Source organism: Diadema antillarum, unplaced genomic scaffold (assembly GCF_040938485.1).
Source record: "Diadema antillarum isolate AM-2024a unplaced genomic scaffold, OU_Dant_1.0 scf00000066, whole genome shotgun sequence".
In the NCBI taxonomy this organism is placed as follows: domain Eukaryota; kingdom Metazoa; phylum Echinodermata; class Echinoidea; order Diadematoida; family Diadematidae; genus Diadema; species Diadema antillarum.
The window spans coordinates 1,769,406-1,794,250 of NW_027270955.1; the positions used below are offsets into that span (position 1 = coordinate 1,769,406).

General features: G+C 36.5%; 1 protein-coding gene across 1 annotated transcript; it reads right to left on the reverse strand.

Annotated features, from left to right (window-relative positions):
• Positions 1-257: 257 nt before the first annotated feature.
• On the reverse strand, positions 258-10,205 carry LOC139716503 (uncharacterized). Its single transcript, XM_071628045.1, has 5 exons — positions 10,100-10,205; positions 5,125-5,259; positions 3,264-3,482; positions 2,023-2,328; positions 258-748 (listed from the first exon to the last, which is right to left on the reverse strand). The coding sequence occupies exons 1-5, from the start codon at positions 10,203-10,205 to the stop codon at positions 258-260; spliced, it is 1,257 nt and encodes a 418-aa protein (XP_071484146.1).
• Positions 10,206-24,845: the final 14,640 nt, after the last annotated feature.

Genomic DNA, 24,845 nt, shown 5'->3' on the forward strand with positions numbered 1-24,845 from the left:
ACGGGTTAATTAACATTGTATTGGTAGGGAAGTGAAAGGTTAAAATTAAGGGAATCGCACTGATTGGAGAGTGATAATGTATGCAAGGTTAAGGGCGAGAGAGGGAGCGTGAGAGAAGATAAATAGCTGTGAAGGAGGAATAAGAGATGAGAAGCTAATCCGATGCGAGAGTGGAAAGACCGTTTGTGCCCAGGGGGAAGGGTCCAGCCACGTCGAAGTAGGAGGGAATCCAGGATGAGACTCCGCTTAGATTCGAGCTAAAAGGCTGTGGGGGAGAAAGCGAGAGAGGAATTGAACCTGTGACACTCCGAGGCTAAAGTATTCCTGCTGCTGAGCGGAATTGGCGGACGGGGCACTGGACGACAACGTCGAGGGCAGACGGCAACTCTCCGCGCGGGTGCAAGGGCAGAAATAACTCCGCATCTGTATATTGCAACGAGCTGAGACAGCCGCTTAGCTACGAGCTGAGACAGCCGCATAGCTACGAGCTGAGACAGCCGCATTACTACGAGCTGAGGCAGCCACAGTGCTACGAGCTGGGACAGCCGCACTTCTACGAGCTGAGTCCGGGACCAGCCGCTGCTCGGTGACACAGTCACGGCCGCCAACAGAGAGACGCTGTCATCACTGGCCGGGCCAGACTGGTCGACGTCGACACAAACGCCATACCCTCGCGATCTACAAGACGCACGAGGGCGCCCTCCAGCTCCGGTCGCGACGTCATAGGACAGTGAACTCTTTATCACGCCTGACAGTTGGCATGAACAGGAGCTCCGTAGGCAGTGGTATAAGTGTAGTGTAATTGTAACCGGGAGTTTGATGAGAGTGATCTAATTTAATGAATTCAGTGGAATATTTGATTTAAGTATATAAGCAGAATGATAATTCGTTTATGTTGCATTGCGTTATGATGAGATTTGTCAGAAAACATAGAACCCGCAGAGGAATTAAATTTTTTTTTAGTGCCTTTTGAACTTAAAGAAAAATCTTCACGCTGTGTTATTTACGTGGTCTATACTAGAGTAAAGTAGCGCAGGAAGTTCCCCCCGACAAATGCATATTCAAGTCTTGAGAGGAGTGTCATAGAGCAGGTACTACAAGCCTTCAGTCGCATGGTATCAATTTAACCAATTATTCATAATATGATAAAGAAAATAGAACACAGTTGATATCATGTGCATGTATGTATGTTTTCGTCATGGACAATCAAAAATGTCCCGAAAAGCGGTCAATATCCATGTAACGTGAGAGTTTGATAGCAAACTGGGTTATGGGTTACTTCTCAATATTTGAAAGTCTTTCACCATGTTCACCATCAGATCTGAGAGGAAAATGAAACCTTACCAGTAATCCCTCACTTTTCTTGAAGTAATGATTAACGATATTCATATTTTCTTTTGATTTTCTCTCTTTCGAGTAGGTTTATGCGCAAACATATGAAACCGACAAGATCGGAGTAACAACGTTCCGTGTGCGATGAAACTTCATAAATCTTCATATATTTCATATACTGTGATATATGTATAGTATAATATAAGATATCAGGTAGCATATCATGCATATTGTCAGTCTGAGTCAGATAAATGGACATCACTGTCAACGTTTATATAACTAAGAATGATTTTAAAAAAAAACAAGTGTAATCTAAAGTGAAAATGAACATTTTGAAAGTAGATAATTTTCTGCAATACATTGTCATTCACAAAATATGCTTCTTTTTGCATTTATGCTTTTCTCTTTATTTCCTTTCAAAATAATTTCTTGTCGAGTCCCAGTTATCAACTAATGTTAGTGGGGTTTTATCGCCTGCAATGGCAAAGTATATCTTTTAAAAGGTGATCAAATATATTTACTCTGCTTTTAAGACAACCATGTGTCTCCCTTGATATCTGCAAATATGCTCTTGGGTCAAAGTCGTTTATTTTAGACACTTTCCTTCATCTAGGGTAGAGAAACGAAATGAAAATTCTCAAATGAAATGAGATGAGATATACAAGCAGTATTTCAACAGCGAAGACGTACCGTTAACAGTTAGGATTGTGGAGTTCCTCCGACTCTTTGAGTCATACGCGAAAGCTTTGCACGTAAGTGTCGTCTCATCAGCTACATTGACATCCCACATCGCTAAGGTAAAATCAAAGTCCATGCTGAATTTACCACTTTTGTGAGAGGGAGAAAGGAAGGTACCGTTCGTATAACTCGCCACCACCTCTCCACTGGATGCATTCACCCACTGGACCTTATAGGGTGTGTAAGGAAGCCCACATGGAAGTAAAGCGGTTTCTCCCTTCCAAATTGTCAACCTCGGTGTTGTCTGCACATGGAATTCTGGTGTGGAGAACACGAGAAATATTATTGTGAATGTCATTAAGTTTCAACAATGGTTATACGCAAATTGAGAGAAGAATAGTAATCAGACATGTGTCTAATCCAAACAAGGTTTATTCTGTCCAGTGTGCAATAAATCGAGTCTGTAAATTATGGCAAAAACGGAGCACCGCTACGAAAAGTTTATTCAGTTGAATTCAGTAATTTTATGTCACTTCCACCAAAAAAAAAAGGAAAAGAGAAAGAGTAATACATGAAACGAAGTATATATTTGCCAAACTGCATACTTAGTAAGGATGACTGCACACACACACACACACACACACACACACAAATGAATAAAACTATGCAAAACAGTGACTTACTGAAAAGTGAATATTGTACGACGTGAATCACTCTATAAACCATATGATTATTTACCTTATTATGTCTGTGTAGAGTTAGATTCTATATTTCGATAACTGATATACATGATACCGGTAACACAAAGGCAAAACCAAAAAAAAAAAAAAAAAATAGAAAACACACTTTCATCAAATGTCAGTGTTACAGTGCAGACATTGTTAATAAATTATTGATCAGTGTGCAGTAGGAAATTGTGACAAAAACAACAACACATACAAGCAAACACAGTTGACAGTTGTTAACGGATTAAGAAAATGCATTGATGAAATAAAAGACGCAGTACTAGCAAAGACAAAAAACGCAATGACATTACAACAGAACGAAGAACAGGAAGAAAAGTTGATACGAGAACGAGCAGAGAAGAAGTGAAGAAACAGTTGTGGACACGCTTTAATCATCAAGACAGGTGTACTTACATTGGTATTTCAATTACCTTGTACGGTATGTAGAAAGCAAATGTTAGTTTATATTTAAATGTAAAGAACTGAAATGAAAGACCATCAAGGCGTTCGTCAAACTTTAGAGCTTACCACGAACAGTGACAATGGTGCTGTTTAAGTGGACCTCAGCCTTGTGGTTCGTGACACGACAGAAGTACTTTCCGGCGATGTCAAAATCGACAGGTTGTTTGAAGACAAGACTGTAGTTCTGGCTTGGTAGTATATCGGCAGAACCGTCATAGAACTTCCCTCCACTCTTCTGATCATTGTGCCATACTACTACGTCCTCTGCTGTCTGAAAAGATTCACCTGTGACAGAGACAGCGACAGGAGAACGTTGGAACTCCCATCCAAACCTGACGTCAGGAACTTGGGGCTTACGAGTATTTACGAACACTGAAAAAGTTGCTGTTATCAAGGAAACAACTGAGTAGCCGTCATCTAGCCACTGTAACAGAGCATAGTAGCCAGGTTTATAACAAGTTGTATTTGTTGTAACGTTTTCTCACAAAACAGGACCTGCTGGTCGGACGATATCGATGCACGGGGTGCTGTTCGTTATTCCGAAGGTTTGTCAGTCCAAAACATACACATTCCCTATACCTAGAGGTTCGTTTATCCGGAAATGAAAGATGGTTCTTTAATCCGAACATTTGTGGCGTTATTCCGAAGGTTCGTTATTCCGAAGGCTTGCTTATCCGAAAATGAAATAAAGTTTGTTATTCCGTAGGTTCGTTGATCCGAAAATGAAATACAGTTCGTTATTCCAATGGTTCGTTGATCCGAAAATGAGCTGGGGTCCGAAACGATCCTTAGGAATAAAGAGCCTTATTTCATTTTCGGATCAACGACTCTTCGAAATAACGCACCTTACCTCATTCACGGATTAATGAACCTTCGGAATAACAAACCTTATTTCATTTTCGGAATAACAAACTTTCGGAAAAACGAACCTTCGGAAAAACGAACTGTAACCGATGCACTTTTCCTCGATGTCGGGATATCCCTTTTTGATATCCAAAATTCATAATATGATGAGGCATGGAACCGCAGACTCAGCACTGCTCAAAGTTGATTAATTTTTTTTTTCCTGCATGTGACTATCTATACCGACGTATTATTGCGTTTCATTTGACTTTAAAAAAAAATTATGTTAAAAAAGATAATTCATCTTTCAAAGGTATAAGACATGCCTTCATTTAATTTCAACAAAAGCACTTGAATTTGGGATCCACTAGAGATATAACTGGCCTCTAATTGAATAGCATGATAACAGATTATCTACTGTAGTGACCGTGCATTCCAGTTTAGTCATGTCATAAGCAAGGCGATCAACAAACACATTTTGTATCATAGGAATACGTTTTTCATTTTCTATTTATCGGATTGCTCAAAAGAAAACAAAATTCAATTCGACATAAAGGTACCCGCTTTTCTATTTTTGAAAAGTATTTTTCTGTTATTTTTTTTTTAACAGCAGGTGCTCTTGCAGTTGGCATTGCTGACTGTGAGTGAATTTGCATTACCCTCCATTTCTCAACATGACAGGTTTTTTAACACTCCACGAGTCAACAGTTACGATCGAAAAGCTTGCCCTTGGACCAATCGGTGTTTCCATAATTATTTGTGGTGCGAATTATTCATCCAAGGGAAACGATTTAGGCCGCTCAATCCCGACGACCTCTCTTCGGGCCAGCAGGCGGACCCGGTATGAATATGTCAATACCAACGAATATTCGTAAAATACCTTTAAGCACCTGATCATTTTGTAACTTGAATAATCGGAAAGAATAAAGGTAAGCTTCCCAATCCACCTATAATAATGTTACACAGACACACATACAAACGCACACTCGCGCGCGCGCGCACACACACACACACACACAGATAAGAGGGGAACCTATTATTAGGGACTACCCTATTAAATGCAATGCTTTGACACTGTGGATACCTTTCTTCCAAAACACGTCGAGAGGTTCACCGAGGAAGACACAAGGAAGACTGGCCATTTGCTGCCCTTCCCAGAATACAGCGCGTGGGATCGTCCACACGTCGTCTTCCGGTACTGGTTGGGATTTTACTTGTCCTGTCACAGAGATGAAAATAAATCAATTGAATCGCAATTTCAAATATGTACAAACCTCATTTCTTATCAGTCTCAATTTTCATTTATGATTTTCAAAAATTGGGCCTATATGAGAATCTATACCACGTCCGGTTAAAGGATGCTGCCAGATCCTCCTAGTTGTGGGGAAAATAAACCTGATCTATATTTGTCTTTAAGAATCCCTCCCTGGACATTAGAATTTTTAATTGTACCTCTGTCCAGTGGTCCAAGGAATAAATGATAAAGAGATGGTCTATCATCATTTCAGCTTAATCTGATAATTCCCTCATTGTGGTTGCTATGGAATTTACATCCCGGAGAAAATCTTAATTGGTTAGAGAGATCATACAATATAAATTCAGGCTTCTACCAACCTTTAGGCCCGAATTCACGAAGGTGGTACAATCTTGTCTATGGTTTAAACCATGGACAAGATTGTACCACTTTCGTGAATTCGGGCCTTGTGACTTGGGATTTTTGTCAACTCCTGTGGACTTCTTCAGGCAAGTGATTGTACCGTTTGTTTAGCACTGCCTGTTTGTTTTACATCCTGATTTTTTTTTTTGTATTTCTCCCATTTATGGCACAGAACAGGGCTCGGTAGGATTACGCGCTTAGATATCCCAGATAGTCATACTAGAGAGCTCCTTTTCTTAGTATGCACACTTTTCCAGAGTGTGTGAATTCTTTCCAATATTTAGACAGTTTAGGATAATCCATTTGAAGTGAGTTATACATCATTCAAAGCTTAAAGTCTGCTCTTTCAGCATGCTCAGAACCTGTTCTTAACTAAAACTCAGTGTTTGGAGACATTTTCATTTGTTTTGTGATGCAGGGTCACACATTGTTATTATTATTATCATCATTATTATTATTATTATTATCATCATTATTATTATTATTATAATTATTACTATTATTATCGTTATTATTATTATTATTATTATTATTATTATTATTATTATTATTTAGTCAGCCAATAGAAAATGACAGCAACACTAACATGTTAACATACATTCACAGGGAAATGGCACAGTAGATTGTTGATGTATAACACATACACAGTTGACGTATAACACAAAGTATGATCAGGGAAGTAATTCATGGGCTAAGGCTAAAAACAAACAAACATATAATTATTTTACCGATGCCCTTAAGGATGTTAGCCCTCATGTAATGCATTTCCGTATAAATATACATTAGACTTACAAAAATAATACACATCATTAGCAAAACAGACCAGTAATAAAGATATCACATTCAAATACAGGATGTAAATTAAAATACCCAAAATTATCCAATCTTCATTTCTAAATCTAACTCTATGTCTTCCCTCAATGAAACAAAACAAAATAAACGATAAAAGGATGATATAAACAACAATAAAATTATATTGTGCTACAATCAGAAAGAAATACAAAATTCAACATAATATCTCAATATTACAACTCTGTTTCACATTCTTAATCCTCGTAAAAGGAAAAAAACTGTATTTTTACTTTTCGAACATTGGTAGAAATGTACACCTTCGCACTTTGAATAAAAATATATAAATTCATCTGAATATGTCAAAGTGTGTGTGCTGCCTTTTATACTCACATCGTACACATGAAAATGATGTACTGAACTGTTTGCAATGAAAGCAAAATAAGTATAATATTGATATTAATATTAATCTTAATATTGTATTAACAATAACTATAATAATAATAATATTAACAATAATAATAATGATAATAATAATATATGTGTACACATGAGACCAGGGAGTCTTGTGATCATAGAAACGCTGGAAATAAAATTTTTATTTTATATAAACCCGGACGAAAGGATGGATTATACGAAGTTTTTGTTCCTAACTTTGTGGTCCAGATTACCAGGACGTCAACGTACATTTTGATAGAAGAAATGCATATACCTTTGCATAATAATTATGTGGTGTCTGACGGGGGGGGGGGGGGTTAAAAGGGGATGGACTCCCCTCCTATTTATTTTAACTGTCTGTAAGCTGAAAGATGCTATTCACCTCATAATTGAAGTGTTAGCTTATGGCTAGACTAATAACAAAAATTATTTATGCTGAATTGTGTTACTTTTACATACAAATGTGAAATTCGATGGGTGCAGACCAAAACAAGAGAAATATATGAACAAGCTGAAAAAGGTCAAAAGCCAGCTGTTTTGGTCATTTCTGACAACAAAAAGTGGCTTCCAAATCCACTTCCATCATTCAATCCTCAATAACTTGTGATCCGATTGAAAATTGTTACACACATTTTGCACAAGTTGGCAAGACTACCACATACATAATACATTACAAAAGATTGTGTATGAAGATGTCAAAGGTCAAAGGGGGTAGAGGGGGTTTTGCATCCTCTCATCTGGAAGGGTTCAGTTCAATTCAATTTCAATTTCAATTCAATTATCATTATTTTCCACTCATGAGGTGGAACACCCTCGTCAGCCTAAGGGTTGCTGATGTAATCAAGTCAAAATATAAAAGAGCGGGTTAACCCTCTGACGGTAACAGGAACGATTTCACTTGTATTCAACCTGGAGGAGTCACTAAAGGAACATATTTAAAAATTCCTTGAAATTCAAGTGGCGTGTCGATGCCTAATTTGCATGAATTCAAAATTACCGCCATGTAACCTTTAAATGCCTATCTTGGGACATTAGAAAGTAAATTCCAGTGTCTAAACGTATGTCTTTAAGGTCAATTCACACAATTATGACATCAGTAGTAACTTTACATTTTCTTCTTACATAATCTAAACAAATTGTCATGAATATGCACATGGCATATTAATACCCATATCTCCATAATTCATCTGTGGATGGATTCTTTGGTGTCTGTGGTCATAAAATATTGTATCTGCTAAAAGTCATTTCTGCAGTTGGTAAACATGGATGTTACACTCGGAAATAAGCACCTGCAAATCTGCATAAATCCATAGAATGTATTCAAATTACTATCATGTGTCACATACAATTTGCAGAACGTTTATTCTGATGTTCATAATTATCCATGAATTTAAGGGCAAAGAACATCTTTATGCTATAAGTATCATGAAAAACCTTGAAACATATCATGAATTTGCATTTGATTTAGAATAGGTCTAGTACAACTCTATCATTATTATCATTATTATAACCACTCTTATATAGCGCATATATTGGTAAGGTTTCTATGCACCTCAGATGAAAACAATAAACAAAAACAGGAAAATATAATTACATAGCCATTTCTCAAACTTGCATGTTTAATATCATTAACTGGGATGCTGTTCCGTAGTTTCCGGGCAGCATGACTGAAACTACATTTACAGTAGTATAGTTTGTTGAAACGAAGGGTATCACATGAATAGAGATCCTCCCGTGACGACCAAAGAACTTTTGTAGATTCACATTTTAGAAGGAGCTCTGAGAGATTAGAAGGAGCAATTTTGTGAAAACATTGATAAACAAGCAAGCATTATATCCACCTTTTGATGATTTAATCTCTCCAAAATGTGCTTGTAATCAGCACACAAAGATTGAAGTCTAATATCATTTACAGCCATTCCATTGTGACTCGCGTGACATTTATACAAAATTTTGACTTGTTATAGTTTAATACTTGAAAAATTTATTTTGCAGACCTGTTTTGTTTATATATTATTTCACTCAAGGTATGGACCCTTCACATTGGTTCATAGAAATTTTTGATGTGAAGTCATTCTAGTAAGAGATACTTGACTTTTTTTGTTGTGACTCGCGTGACGCGACACTATTGAAGATTTCTGACCTTACTGTACGTAAATGAATTTTCGTAAGAAAGTACTTGTCCTATGTACACAGAATTTTCTGCATTCAATTTTGAGACATTAAGCGATAAATAGTAAACATTTTATCAGGCCTTGACTTTTCCTTTGAACTCAGATGGCATATAAAAAATGTGACTCGCGTGACACATGGGTGTGACTCGCGTGACGAGTATCATTCAGGACCAAAAGTTGAGCCTAATATAATACATGTAGTTTTATTGAGTAAAATGAGCCAAATGTTTAACCTAACATGTTATTTATGGTTAGTTTCATCACACATATCTTTAAAACAAAGAAATCATCTAACTCCAATCTCTGATGGAATCATGGGAGCTCATAGCACATTTAATGCATAAAACATCCAGCAAAAAATTAACTTGAACCTCTTTTTTTCCTTGTCAAATCAAGAGTTCTGGGAAATCATTCTTTTCAATGAATTTTCTTTTTCTCTCTTATTTACTATAATTGTATCAACTAGTCTTCTATTCAAAATGAATCAAATTTAAACTTTCTATAGGTTAGCTTGCATATTTGCTTATGGATTTATATGAATCCATTTAAGCTCCTTTTGAAACAAAGTTATTTTGATGCACAAAGAATCCTCACTTCTTATAACAGATAATGTTCACACATACTGATACTCTTTTTCTTTATCTACCATTACTGAGTCTGATGTGAAGAATGATCACCATGTTTTGCTTATTTAATCATAGCAAACTACATGATACAGTATATACTTTATTAAGTTTTCTTTGCCAAAGTGTCTTCTGTAGTTTGAGAAAGTTTGTCACTGCTTCGTGGAGACAGTTTTCATGCCTAGTTTGTTGGGGCCATTTTATTTATATTTTTAAGACTCAATCTTTTCATTCATTTAAAGTCTCCTATTGTTGACAAGATATGGCTGCTGTAATTTGCATTAGATGTCAGATTCAGGCTGCCATGGCTCTTTTATCCAGCCAGTGGAATATATTCCCCTTTTCTCTAGGTGACTTAAAGTAATTGTCACTTCTGACCACTTAGGAGGCTTGTGCCAGAGATGCAGCGGGATGCTTTCTGCTGAAGGCAGTTGCCACCATCAGCCAATTGCAGGCCCAATGGTATCCTCATTTCCTCCATCATTATGGCCATTATTGGATAGATCACCACTGCTTCTCTGAGAAGTGAACCTTTTTGCGACAAGATATTCACTTTTTGAAGGTGATATATCGAAGGGATGATTAAGTTATGAGGTGCAGCTATATTCCAAAGATAACAGGCAGGTACAAATCCTCAGAACAATCTTCAACTTCCCTTTGATTGTGATGAAAGTTGTAGGAAGAGTTTAAAGAATTACAGCAAGACAAAATTCCTCAGCAGTGGAGATAGAGCACAAGATTTGATTTTTCACATAGCCGCAGCTCTGTCGCTTCAGGCTTGCTCCACTCAACTGGATCTTTCCCTTGACTTGTAGTGCTGAAATTCCACACTACATTGTAGGTCAATGTTGTGTTTCTCCATTCAGCATAGGTAGGGCACTGATAACAAATCTATTTTGAATTGGCTTGCAGGACCATATATCCATATTTTGACTAATGCACTTCACTGCTGACCACTTAAAGAAGTTCATCCAAAAAATCTACAGTCTACAACATAATACTGTTTTGTCATGGTCTATTAACGTACATTGTAGGCCTCATCATTGATGATGACTTGTAATAATTTTATCCTGGGGTCACATGATTGATGTATATGTAGAGAGCTATTTGCACCTGATTCCAAATGGCAGATTGGACTTTATCTTAACTGGAGCATGAATGATTCTCAGCGAAGCCAATTTGGAGTACAGCAAAATCTGAGGGAAGATTTGAAGCAATTTTCTTGTCATCTTCATACAATGTAACTCGCTGATTGTTGTCACTTTATGAAGCAATGTTTTAAGAACTTCACAGAAGTGGAGCTGACATACAGTACAAGTAGATGTAACTTGCATGAAGAGTTCCTGATGCATTTTACTTTTTTGTTGATGAGGAGGCCACCCACTTCCTACCAGTTTTTCTACTGATCAACCAGACGAAAGCTGACAATCCAATTAGCTTTTCATTACTTATTATAACACTACTTATTTACCAATTAATATAACAAATTTACTTTTACTGGGAAAATTAAACATATGACATGATTAAGTTTCAAGGCAGTATTTATTTTTTTAAATCTCAATCATTCTGGTCTTTAATTTTCTCAAACTTGTAAACCGTGACTCGCGTGACAACCCTAAGAAATCCTTGCGTGACTCGCGTGACACAAATGTTCTGGTGTTTTTTACAATGAAGGGGTTTACAAATGGAAACCTTATTTTTTGGTATGACTGAGGACTCTTAGATCCTCACTATTCATCAGCTAGAATTCATATAGTCTACTACTCTTTAAGCAATCTAAAATTTAGACTTATTTTTGTGACTCGCGTGACAGATTTCGAGGGTGTTTTCAATCGAAAATATTGCCAAACCCATTACATATAAATGAAAAAAACAACTTGATATGGTAAAATGGGTATACAATAAGACCTTGCATCAAAAAATTATGAATCTATAAATAATAGAACATGCCTTAAATAGTGAAATAAAAAAAAAAGTACCAAAGAGGCATCATTTGGTAGCAAATGTGATCTTTGTTCTGGGAGGTGTAACTCGGCTGTTAGGAAGTGAAAAGCAGTGAAAAATTAGATTTACACCCTTTGATCATATACCTACCCAAATATGAATGCTCTTTCTTAATTGCTTGAACTTGAAATTTTAAGGTCCTGGTGTCTAGTTACATGGAATGGCTGCTTAGCAGAAACCATTTAGAACAACTCTTCTGTACCTGTGATACTTTGTCTTCATGCTAAATACTACTTATTTTTAATATGTTGCACTTCTTCGTTTGTTTATTTGTTTGTTTACTTTTTGCAAGGGTGAGATATCATGAAAACATGTTTATTGATAAGGAATCTCATACACAAGTTGTCTTGGGATAATTTTGAACATTGTCACCAAGTGACTTTCTGAAAATCTGAAATATTGTTATTCATAGCTTGATACACGCACGTTGAAAGGGTCTTACCATTTCTAATACATAACTATGGTTTACCTGTTATCAGAAGTTTTCTTGACATCAAGCCATGAATCAGAGTGCTCTACATTTTTCAGTCATCGAGTAGCCAAAGGCTCAAGAACTGAGCTATTGCCAGCGGTCACTCATCATCAGGTTTCTGTTGTGCGTCATGCGCAAGTTTTTGTATCGTATTTCACACTCTCTTTGGAAATCCCATGACAGATTTTCAGCAAAGGGTATAGGCCGGTAGCATCCCTTGGATGACAGGATCTCAATTTATTCAAATGGGCACAATACACAGAAAGCCCCCAAACCCCGAATTTACGGAATGTATTCAGAACACACACACACACACACACACACACACACATACACACACATACACACAGAAGTGATAAAATTAAGAAAGGGTGCAATAATACCATGGAGCTATATAGCTCCATGATAATGCTATACGTGCATGAAAATGTAAGCTGTTGAAGTCTGAGTTCGGGTTGAAAGTTCACATGCAACAATGTTCCCGTAAACAAACATTATTTCAAATTTTGGCAAGTAAATGATTTCCTTGCTAGGTCACAAGTCTAACTGACACTGGGTAAGTGATCTTTCAGAGATAACGTTGTAAAGTAATAGATATGAAACTCACCAAAATAAAAGACACAGCAATATATCACTCAAATTCAAATTCAAATTCAAACTTTACTTTCACTCTTTTTTCCAACAGAATGTACAAAAATCAATAAGGTACATTTGGCATGCGAGTCTTTGATAATATACATAATCAGACAGGGATAACAACATGTTCATGTCTTTATGTTTAGTACAAAAAGAAACATTTATACACTCTGTGAAAAAAAAAAAGTGGAGGTACCCACTCAAAAGACTATGCTTGTAACATGTGGGTACCTCTGAGGGAAAAGGGGGAAAGAGGGGAAGTAAAGGGGGTGAAAAACTTACAACTACAAAGAGTGCGGGAAACTGGGAAAGACGGGAATAAAAAAAAAGAAAGAAAGAAAGAAGAAAAAGAAAGCAAAAGTGTGAAAATAGGGAACAGAAAATGGGGAGAAGAGGAAGAGAGAGAGAAAGAGAGAGAGAAAACCTAACTTATTTTGATGCATACACCACGGGGCGAAGCCCACAGAGACAAATAGCCACGCATTTTTGAGAGTGAAACAGTTTTGAGCTGCTTTCCAGCGGAACAGACTGTAACCGTGAGGGCACGTGGGGAATACAAAAATACTAAACGCGGTTAAAAATGGTCGATGCCTAAAGAGAACGCTGCCTATAGTGAAAGAAGATACATTACAGAATTATATTTATTCGGCTGCATTATAAGACTTCAAAAGAAAACTCTTCAATCTCTTTTTAAAAGAAAACAATGATGGCGCATTTTTTATGTCCATGGGAAGGGAGTTCCAGAATCTTGGACCTACATAAATGAAAGTCTGTTGAGCAAGCACGGTTCTTAATAAAGGTAAATGAAATTCATTTGACTGTCTGGTTGGATATCCATGATATGTCCAATTGTGCGTGAACATGGAGTTAAAAATAGACGGAAGACAGTTATTATTATAAGTATACATAAATTGCCCGAGTTGAAACAAAAACAAATCTTTAATTTTCAGAATCTTATTATGAAAAAACAAAGGATCTGTATGAGAATATGGAACGGTGTTACAAATAATGCGAAGAGCCTTCTTTTGTAGCAGTAAAACCCTATCCAGTAATATTTGATGAGTGTTTCCCCATACTAAAATTCCATAATTTAAATAGGGTAATATCAAGGATGAATACAATGTAAACAACGAATGTTGAGGAATAGAAAATTTTAGTCTATTAATAACACCTATGTTACGTGAAATTTTCTTACAGACATTTTCAATATGAAATTTCCAGGAGAGTTTATTATCGACTGTAATTCCGAGAAACTTAATATGGGAAACACTTTCTAAAAAAGCATCACCAAAACAAATATCCATATTCAAATTATCTGAAGTATTACTGAAAAACATATATTTAGTTTTTTGGATATTCAAAGACAACTTATTTGCTCGTATCCACTCACATACTTTTTTTAACTCAGAATTAACTGTCTGCACAAGGGTGTTTGGGTCTTCATGCGAATAAAATACATTTGAATCGTCGGCAAAAAATATGAAAGATAAAACATCGGAAGAAACACAAAAATCATTAATGTAAACAATAAACAACAGCGGGCCCAACAAACTACCTTGTGGGACGCCACCCTTAAATTCTCTCATATCAGAGTTATGATTATTCAAAAAAAAACATATTGTTTGCGATCAGTTAAATAACTCCTGAACCACTCCAAGGCCTTCCCACGTATACCATAATGAGACAACTTGTATAATAAAATATCATGATTTATAGTGTCGAAGGCCTTGGAGAAGTCCAGGAAGATACCAATCATATGAGAGTGATTATCTAAAGCATGTGCTACTTTATCAACAAAATTTAACAAAGCGTGACAGGTGCTATGCTTTTCTCGGAACCCAAACTGCGAATTCGTAAAAACACCATACATATTCAAAAAATTCAACGTTCTTTTATATATAATTTTCTCTAAAATCTTGGACAAACAAGATAATAAAGAAATAGGCCTATAATTACTTATCTCTAACTTATCTCCATTCTTATATATAGGAATAACTTTAGCTACTTTCATTTGTTCTGGAAACACACCCGTTGACATTGACAAATTAAATATAGGTGCCAGAGGATCCGCAACAGAAGATATAACACCTTTCAAAATCATATTGCTTATGTCATCATAACCTGAACTTTTTTTGTTTTTCAAACCAGATACAATATCAATAACCTCATATCTAGTGGTAGGAGTAAAAAATATTGAATGCATATTATACTGATTTAAAAAAATCAGAAAAATGTTTATTAGTATCAGGAATTTCTTGAGCAATGTTTTCTCCAATTGTTGTAAAATATGTGTTAAAAATATTTGCTATATCCACAGAATTATCAATAATTTCATCATTATATCTGATTTTCGATATACCAGACTTTTCATTTGATACATTCATTGCTTGTTTTAATACATTCCATGTACTCAACGAAAGGTTTACAATGCATTCTCTATAATGACGATCAAGTACACCATGCAACAGGAAGGAGCACCGCCCTGTGCAAACGATTCCACAAATGATAATTAGCCTATGAGTAGAGGTATAAATTTTGATTATGTGGGGAAACTGTGCGTGATACAAGTTGCGAAATATGCCAGCAGAAAGATAACGAACGCAAAGTGATGCGTGTGCACCGCATGCCTGACTGCTATGACTACTATCAGCTAGATCTACATTCGAATATTTCCGATAATGATTTACACAATCAATTATTAATCTTTGCTAACTCGGGCAGTAGGAATATACAACACACTCGTGCTGCAGACAAAGGAGAAAGAAATGAGTGTACATGCATCATGGGAGGGTGGGCGGGATGTGGGAATTTCCAAGCAACGAGTGCAATGGAATAGATTCTACAAGCCATGTACGTGCATGAGCATGAAAGCCGCTGAAGACCGAGTTCAAGGTTCACATTCATATGCAGCAAAAAGGATGTGCCCCTCCTAACATAATGTTATAATTTTTTGGCAGGTAAATTTAACTTCCTTGCTAGGAAATAAGTCTAACTGACTCTGGGTATAAGTGCTCTTTCAGTTAACGATGAAGTAATAGATTGAAAAAAAAATTCTCAAAAGGAAAAACGCAGCAATATAGCACTCAACGAAAGGTTTACATGCATTCTCTAATAATGTCGCTCACACAGTACACCACAAAGGAACACCGCCCTGTGCAAATGATTCCATGAATGATAGTAGTAAAGACTCACTCCATCATCATATACATGCACATACCGTGTAACATGGCTGTTATGACCAGCTTCAGCAAAATGGCGAATTTAGTCTTCATAGCTGCAGGGAGATACGAGACTATAGAGATGCAGACAGTGTGGAGTAGAAAAGGCGGTACAGAGTGGAGAGGTGTTCCAATATGTGCACGAGCGATAGTCGATGGAATCTCATCTGTATGACTGTGGGCAAAGGGTGTGTGCACAGCTACAGCCAAATTTCAGGCGGGAACGATTGTACAGCACAGTATGGAACGCCATTAAAGGACAAGTTCACCTTCATAAACATAAGGATTGAGAAAATGCAACAATATTAGTAGAACACATCAGTGAAAGTTTGAGGAAAATTGGACGATCGATGCAAAAGTTATGAATTTTTTAAATTTTTGTGTTGGAACCGCTGGATGAGGAGACTACTACAGCTTGTGAGTCATATGCGTACAACAGTATAAAGAAAATATAAAAGAAAATTCAACATATTTTCATTTTTTTCGCATAATAAAAGAGCAATTGACTTGCCTCTTTCTAAAGGCAGGGGGAATAATATTACCCATAACATTTATCGGTAACGAGTCAGGGGAATGTGTACTTTTTTCAAAAGATGGAATTTTGTGAAATTCTCTTTATATTTTCCTTATATTGTTGTACGCATGTGACATCTAAGTTATTCATACACTGCAGTAGTCTTCTCATCCAGCGGGTACTGCAAAAAAACTTCAAAAATTCATAACTTTTGAACGGATTGTCTGATTTTCCTCAAACTTTCAATGATGTGTTCTACAAATATTGCTACATTCTCTCAATCCTCATGTTTATGAAGGTGAACTTGTCCTTTAAGGAAACAATACAAAATTCATTTCACTCCAGCCAATATTCATTTCACTTTTAACAAATACATTTCACTCACAAACATTGATTTTACTTTTTATAAAAATACATTTCACTTTTGCATTAAACTTCATCTCACTTTTCACAAAAAAAACATTTCACTTTTGAATTAAAATTCATTTCACTTTTCACAAAAATACATTTCACTTTTACATAAAGATTCATTTCACATTTCATAAAAATACATTTCACTTTTAGATACAAATTCATTTCTCTCTTCACAAAAATACATTTCACTTTTGAATTAAACTTCATCTCACTTTTCACAAAAAAAAACATTTCACTTTTGAATTAAAATTCATTTCACTTTTCACAAAAATACATTTCACTTTTACATAAAGATTCATTTCACTTTTCATAAAAATACATTTCACTTTTAGATACAAATTCATTTCTCTCTTCACAAAAATACATTTCACTTTGGCGTACCATATCACTCAGACGAAACCATTTCACTGCGCTAAAACCATTTCACTCTGATAAAACCATTTCACTCTGATAAAAAAAAAAAAATACGTTCCTCTTTTTTCCTGGCCAAAAGGTGGCGCCAGTCTGAGAGGAGTCACAGTGCCATGGCACTTTGTTAGCACTGAGCTGAGATGAGTGGCCGGCCAGCTGGCCGGCTGGCTATGCAGTACCTAGATTTACTGAGTAGCCAGTCAGTCGGCAAGCCCGAAAAAAACCCGCCTAGAATATCCAAGTCCTCGCACGCGTGACCTCGAGTTGACCCCGCAGGTCATAGAGAGCGCGATTGGAGAATCGTTTTGAAATGCTCATATCTTGGTCACTGAATTACGTTTTCACATGATTTTTCTTTTATGTGATAGGTAAAGGTTAAAACTTGGATGCTATCTTGTTGATTTTTCCAAGAACGACATGAAAGATTATCAACTTCGTGGCTAACTAATTGCCGATGTTTCGGAAATAATGGATACAGATATTCTTCTAAAATTCTCCTAAAAGTCTTCTTTTTCATCGTGGGGCACCAACAAAAGTTATGTCATGTAAACGGAAATTTATTCAGCTTTAAGATGATACCTAAAAGTGTAACGTGATGATTTGTAGATGGGTCAGCAGCCAGCTGATATCATAGGGATGTCATTCCTTTTTTTCTCGGCACGAAATCGCGAAGTACTGTACTGTCCCACATATAGAAATTGACGTGTGTTCTCGATGCCTTTGTACGTGTGTGTTACTGTATGAGCGACCCCAGCGTAAATACACGTGGTCAGTTTCGAGCGTCTAGCTGTGATATACTGTATTTGTGTCTGTCATTAGACATTACGTACTAATAGTCTACAGCCTCTTGCTGGGCCTCCCTCTCTCTCTCTCTCTCCCTCTCTTTTTTTGATTATATGTCTTGTTCTTGTTATTCATAATACAATGTATGTTTGTTTTGTTTGCTTTTGTCCACCCTTCTGATTTCGTCAACAGGAAGTGTCTGATTCTCAGTTTCATTCTGCCATCAATCATTCACATCACTCTCTCTCAATTCAAAGCATCCTAAGCATCCACTCAAATACATTATAACCACCACTTATACCGTTCACTACGCTAAAGTGAACACAGTTACATTATATCGAAATTCCGCTTACATTATCCACTTTTTTTTTTACATGCGTGGTTATAACAACATTTTGATATAACAAAAGAAAGCTGTTGATCCCAAGGACTTCACTACATTACTTCACTCTATTGCTATAGGCCTACCTTACTAGGCAGAGAAATTTACATACATTATTGCACGTGCCATTCTCATCAATTAATAAAATACCTTTTTTTTTCATTAATAACAACAGAGAAAGGAGCACAATCCACTGGTTTTTTTCTTTATAAATGTATATACATCTCCATATATATATATATATATATATATATATATATTACATGTAAGTGTTGAAAGAACTACATTGCAGTTAAGTTTCAAGGTATCCACCAATCTTCATGACAATGTATCACACACATAACAAAAAAAAATTACCTAAAGTAAGAGCTGCATAAGCAGTCTACAGTTTTATCTACTTTTTAGCAGTATAGTCAAATGCAGTTTTAGATCATTTTATTTTTTTCTATTTATAACTCTCATATATTTATTCATCCATTTATTAATTATTTTTAATTTATTTTTTGGTGGTGGTATTGGACTCAGTCTCCAGCCAAGTGGCATGTAAGAGACCTACGAAAGGTACAACTGTCAGCGGTCTTGTGAGTACATGTAGGAACGCGAGTAGGATCAGTCTGTCTTGACTACAACAGTGATGTACAGTGAACATTTCAACAAAAAAAAAATCTTCTGGTGAAGCTCAGTAATAAGACAAGAGCAAATGAATGTACCAGGTAGTTTGAACAATTGCAGAGCTAAATTGTATTGAGCAGATCTGTACAAATAATTTGCCGGCAAATTTTGACACTGGCAATAAACAAACTATACTGATACCGATGTTGCACAAACATGAAACAGTTGTGAATATTGCTTGAATGTTTTGTAAGTGAATAAAATCAAGCAAGAATACCACAAATGTTTTGAGGCAATACTCTGTAAATTACATGCCATCTACACTTTTGGCAAGGTTTCACTCAAATGATACATGTACAGAGATAACTTCATTAATAGTTCAAACTGCATGAATGTTTGAGGGTGTACAAATGCCCTTGAGTACTCTGAAGGCAGGTACACATGATGATGATGAAGAAGTCTTGTATAGCGCCGGTATCCGCCAAGTCAGGCGCTCATGGCGCTTGCTCCAAAATAAATACATAATTCAGCTTAAATTTCATGGGTGCACCGCTTGTGATATGACAGTTAAACCAAAAAGAAATAGTTCCAGGAAGTAATTGTCTCATACGTGTATCTACTATAGTATTCACATCGCCAAGGTTTCACACACATGAATGAAACATGTACAAAATATATAAACTTCATCGACAGTCCAAACAGCAGAGAATGTTTTGAAGGTGTACATATGCCCTTAAATACTTTGAAGGCAAGTACAATGTATCTTTTGGTCACACTGCCAATGTTTCAAACACATGAACTGGCAACTGCATCAACAATTCAGAAGTGTACATACTACATATGAAGCAGGGGCGGATCCAGGAATTCCGTAAAGAGGGGACGCGTTTACAAAATTAAAGGGGGCGCATGCACCCCTCCCCCCATTTTTTTTTTCTTTTAATTTCTTTTGTTTAAACAAAAAATAAAGGGGGGCGTGCGCCAGTTGCGGTCCTAACTGGATCCGCCACTGTGTGAAGTACACTTACTGGAAACTAAACGGATAAAAATTTAGAGTAACTTTAAAACATCAATATTACTGGAAATCGAAGCAGACAGATTAGATTTGGCCTTATAGCATCTTGCAAAACATCTATGTGAAGAAATCTTTCATTCCCAACTTTAGCATTGACTGTAAATAATCTTATCTGAAATGTCAAAAGGCAAACTAATCATCCCATCTCTGTCAACTGAATACACATGTATCAGTACATGTACACAAGCAGTATCATACACATTAAAAATATCTGTGTGTCACTCTCTTCATGGTTATGACTGAGTGAATGATACAAATGTGCATTCGAACCCCTTACCAGTAACAACACTCGACAACCCTGGGGTGGACTACAGGCCAGCATGAAACCCCCCAGGTGTTATAAAAATCTGCTCATCTTACCTTTCACAAGGTCCACAACTTTTCTTTATAGGTATCTAATAAGAGCATGCCCGTTCAATGCGAACATGTTCAAAATTTTGGTTGATTTGGGGGAAGTACTAATGTAATGTATCATCTATCTAACTGTTGTGTCAAAATCTTCATCTTCCTTATCCCTTCTTGACCGTTCAATTCCTTTTGGTGACATACCTTATGTATCTTCCTGATCGAACAGAATTCTTACATCTTTGAAACCTCTTCTGAAATGGGTCACAACCACAATATTAGCAATAAAACATGCATACATGTACTAACTAAACCTCTACTAGTGCTTCAGTGATGATGTACAAATTAAATTCATACCTTCAGCAACAAGACATGCCCCCTGTCGAGTAATGGCTGTACGTCCAGATACTACTTTATACTGTACAATGTACTTGCTTCCATAACATTTATCAAGAATATCATGAAGGATAATATTTAGTTTAATCAGGGCTCATAATTCTGCCATCTGTACAGACTCCAAAGTAATTTATATGTACATAATTTAACAAATACTATCTTGCATAGTTCCACACATTGATGTATCTGTAATGGTCGAACTTCACATATACTACAACAACCGTGCTTTTCAAAGAATATACATGTACATCCTCTTTACTAAAAATGTTACCGTAAAGATGAATGAAGTTGATATACAGTAACATACTGTAATATGTTACAATTGTATATCAACTTCATTCTTCCTATTGTATCATATCACATATTTAGCACCTTTCTGAGGTAGGTTATCATGATCACATACTGCTCTAGGTTTTTCAATGAAATGAAAAAGTTGACAGGTGTACTAATCAGTTGTTTCTATTCTTGTGAGGAAGTCACTCAGCGCTTGCAAAACAGCAGTGCTCTCCTTGATAAAAATCTGTCAGAGATTGAATGGTACGTGTGCATCCAAGAAAACAAAATACACTATAGAACTGACAGTGTAGATCTTCTCGTTTATGTCGGTAAGCACTATCTGGGCACCCGTCCCGCTTCATCATGAATATTCATCATCTACATGTATTCGTAATACCGTGGAAATACATCATTTTTTCATTTCCCGGCAGCGTTTTTACATTTCTCAGCAAAACTGAACATTTTTTCATCTCCAGGCGAGACGTTTTAACATTCCCCGTTGATGCAATTTTTCGAGATTTTTACATTTCCCGGCCATACGTTTTGCACGTATCCAGCGTTCCGCCATTTACTAGTACAGTATCTTACTGCCTGATGAATATTCATGATGAAGCGGGACGGGTGCCCAAATAGTGCTTACCGTTTATGTCATGCAGATTTTCCTGGAGGCCACAGAGAAGAGAATCACCTTAAATATGCATGTTCCATCGGTGTGATGTCAGGTACTGGGGCTACCTACATATACAATGTGACACAAATAGAGAATGGATTAGAAAATGCATAACAACTTTTCCAGATATTACTCCAAATTAATCATAGATATTATAAACCATTATTCACAATAACATGTCCGAAAACATTATGTTGGAGTAAACCCTAATTCAAGCAGAGAAACTACAGACATGCACTGTACTATGGTAAACATATGAAGAGTCTGTTCGCAAAAACCGATAAGTCCATTTTTGAAGATTTTCAAGTACGGTCTCTGTCATAAAGTACAAAATAACACCTTTTAAATGAGATATTGGTCACTACATATAAAAGGGCATTTTTGAAGTTATGGTCAAAAGAAGCAAAAATTTTCTTATTGTTCTCTTTATTTTTCCTGACCTTTAATCGCAAATATCTCCATTTGGCAAATATGGACTTATCGGTTTTTGCAAACAAACTCTTCATATTATTCTGAGAATAATTCAGACATCCTCGTAAATTTTATTGTTACAAATTGTAGATGCAGAAGACTTTAATACATCTCTATATTTACTGACAACTTGTATACCAACTTGAAAAATTCAAATAGCCTGGAACTCTATTAGTGTTAACATTGCAGCCTGGTCAACTCTTAAACATGTCATGAAAATTATGTTCACATCAAATACTAGAATCGCTCTTGTGCCTTCTTTCTCCATGCGAAAGAAAAAAAACTAATAATAATAATAATAATATTGAATCTATACTGTTCTTGTTTGTATTAAGTGATGAGTAAATCATATAATAATTAACTACTAAGAGATGAAGACTAAGACCCTGTTTATTATAGACAGCATACACATTGTACACTGTACAATTTTTGTGAATAAGTTGTAAATTCAAATTTACAAATTGCCATCGCCACATACAATTGTAGGCCTACCGCCACCGGCCTACACTGACTCACTGTACACAACACACGATATCACGAAGTTCCAATTGAGCGAATGAACAACCCTAATTTCAATATATGGGACTGACCCTGCACCTCTGCAGAGATCGTTAACAACGGTGCATTTACGGTCCGAAAAAGTCCCCTTCCGCACTAGATGCGATCACGTGACCTTCAGGAGGACTAGAATACATTATTTGGCCTCTAAAAATGCAATCTTCAGGCCTAATTCTTAACAAGTTATGCTTCTAGGGCACCGTCGATCTTGGTATCTGCGTAAAGCACGAAGTATTGCCGACCTGATGAACAAAAAGTCACATCAATCCCCTTTTTAGATGGGTCAGCAGCCAGCTATAAACACGGGAATGTTTTGAAAGAGGAAAAATACTATGTCAACTTCGAGATACTATGTAAACGGCAAAAAAAAAAATACTCATTTTGAATCGGAAAAAATAGCATGTCGATCACAAGAAGTCAGACATCAAACTTACCCCACAACATCGCTGTTGAAAAGCGTTGTAAAACACACGTTATTCAGCAAGTCAGGCGTAGATTCAATTCTCGATGTAGTATGCATGTAACGGCACGAGCGTGCATGTGAGTGAGGCCGAGGCGAGGACCGTCGACTGTCGCGTCGCTTCCGCGCCAGCGTAGCGCGCTAAATCTAGGTACTGCATAACCAGCCGGCCAGCTGGCCGGCCACTCACCTCAGCTCAGTGCTAACCATGGACCTAGGCCCATGGTGCTAACAAAGTGCCATGTCACTGTGACTCCTCTCAGACTGGCGCCACCTTTTGGCCGGGAAAAGATTTTTTTTTTTTTTTTTTTTTTATCGGAGTGAAATGGTTTTATCAGAGTGAAATGGTTTTAGCGCAGTGAAATGGTTTCGTCTGAGTGATATGGTACGCCAAAGTGAAATTATTTTTGTGAAAAGTGAAATGAATTTGTATTTAAAAGTGAAATGTATTTTTGTGAAAAGTGAAATGAATCTTTATGTAAAAGTGAAATGTATTTTTGTGAAAAGTGAAATGAATCTTTATGTAAAAGTGAAATGTATTTGTGAAAAGTGAAATGAATTTTAATTCAAAAGTGAAATGTATTTTTGTGAAAAGTGAGATGAAGTTTAATTCAAAAGTGAAATGTATTTTTGTGAAAAGTGAAATGAATTTTAATTTAAAAGTGAAATGTATTTTTGTGAAAAGTGAAATGAATTTTAATTTAAAAGTGAAATGTATTATTGTGAAAAGTGAAATGTATTTTTATAAAAAGTAAAATCAATGTTTGTGAGTGAAATGTATTTGTTAAAAGTGAAATGAATATTGGCTGGAGTGAAATGAATTTTGTATTGTTTCCTTAATGGCGTTCCATACCACGGGGATGCACGGGGATGCACGGGGATTGCCCCCCCCCCCCCCATCCAAAAAGTGGGGGGGGGGGGCAAAACGCACCCCCCCTTCTTAATTTCCAAAGCAAAAAATATAGCTACAAACGGCAGTTTTTGGACTGTAAAATGTCAAAATTTTCAAGGTCGCTCGCTTTGCTCGCTCGCATTCAATCGCTATGCCATTCTCTTGATGTTGCTGCCAGTAATTGAAAGCAGTTGCGCCCGGTGCGTCCCCCTTAATTTCCAAAGCGAAAAAAAAAAGTATAGCTACAAACGGCAGATTTTTTACTGTAAGATGTCAAAATTTTCAAGCTCGCTCGCATTTAATCGTTATGCCATTGTAAAAGAGAATGTTACTGCCAGTAATTGCCAGCAGTTGTGCCTGGGCCGCCCCCCCCCCCTTAATTTCCAAAGCGAAAAAATATATATACACTGTAGCTACAAACGGCAGTTGGGGGACTGTAAAATGTCAAAATTTTCAAGCTCGCTCGCTTTGCTCGCTCGCATTTAATCGTTATGCCATTCTCCTAACGTTGCTGCCAGTAATAACTGCCAGCAGTTGA

Coding starts and splice junctions, on each gene's coding strand:
- LOC139716503 (XM_071628045.1), bottom strand. CDS start 10,205: ATGATGGAGGAAATGAGGATACCATTGGGCCTGCAATTGGCTGATGGT. Junction 2,329..3,263: donor CACCATTGTCACTGTTCGTG/GTAAGCTCTAAA, acceptor TCTCCACACCAG/AATTCCATGTGCAGACAACA. Junction 749..2,022: donor CACAATCCTAACTGTTAACG/GTACGTCTTCGC, acceptor GCCAACTGTCAG/GCGTGATAAAGAGTTCACTG.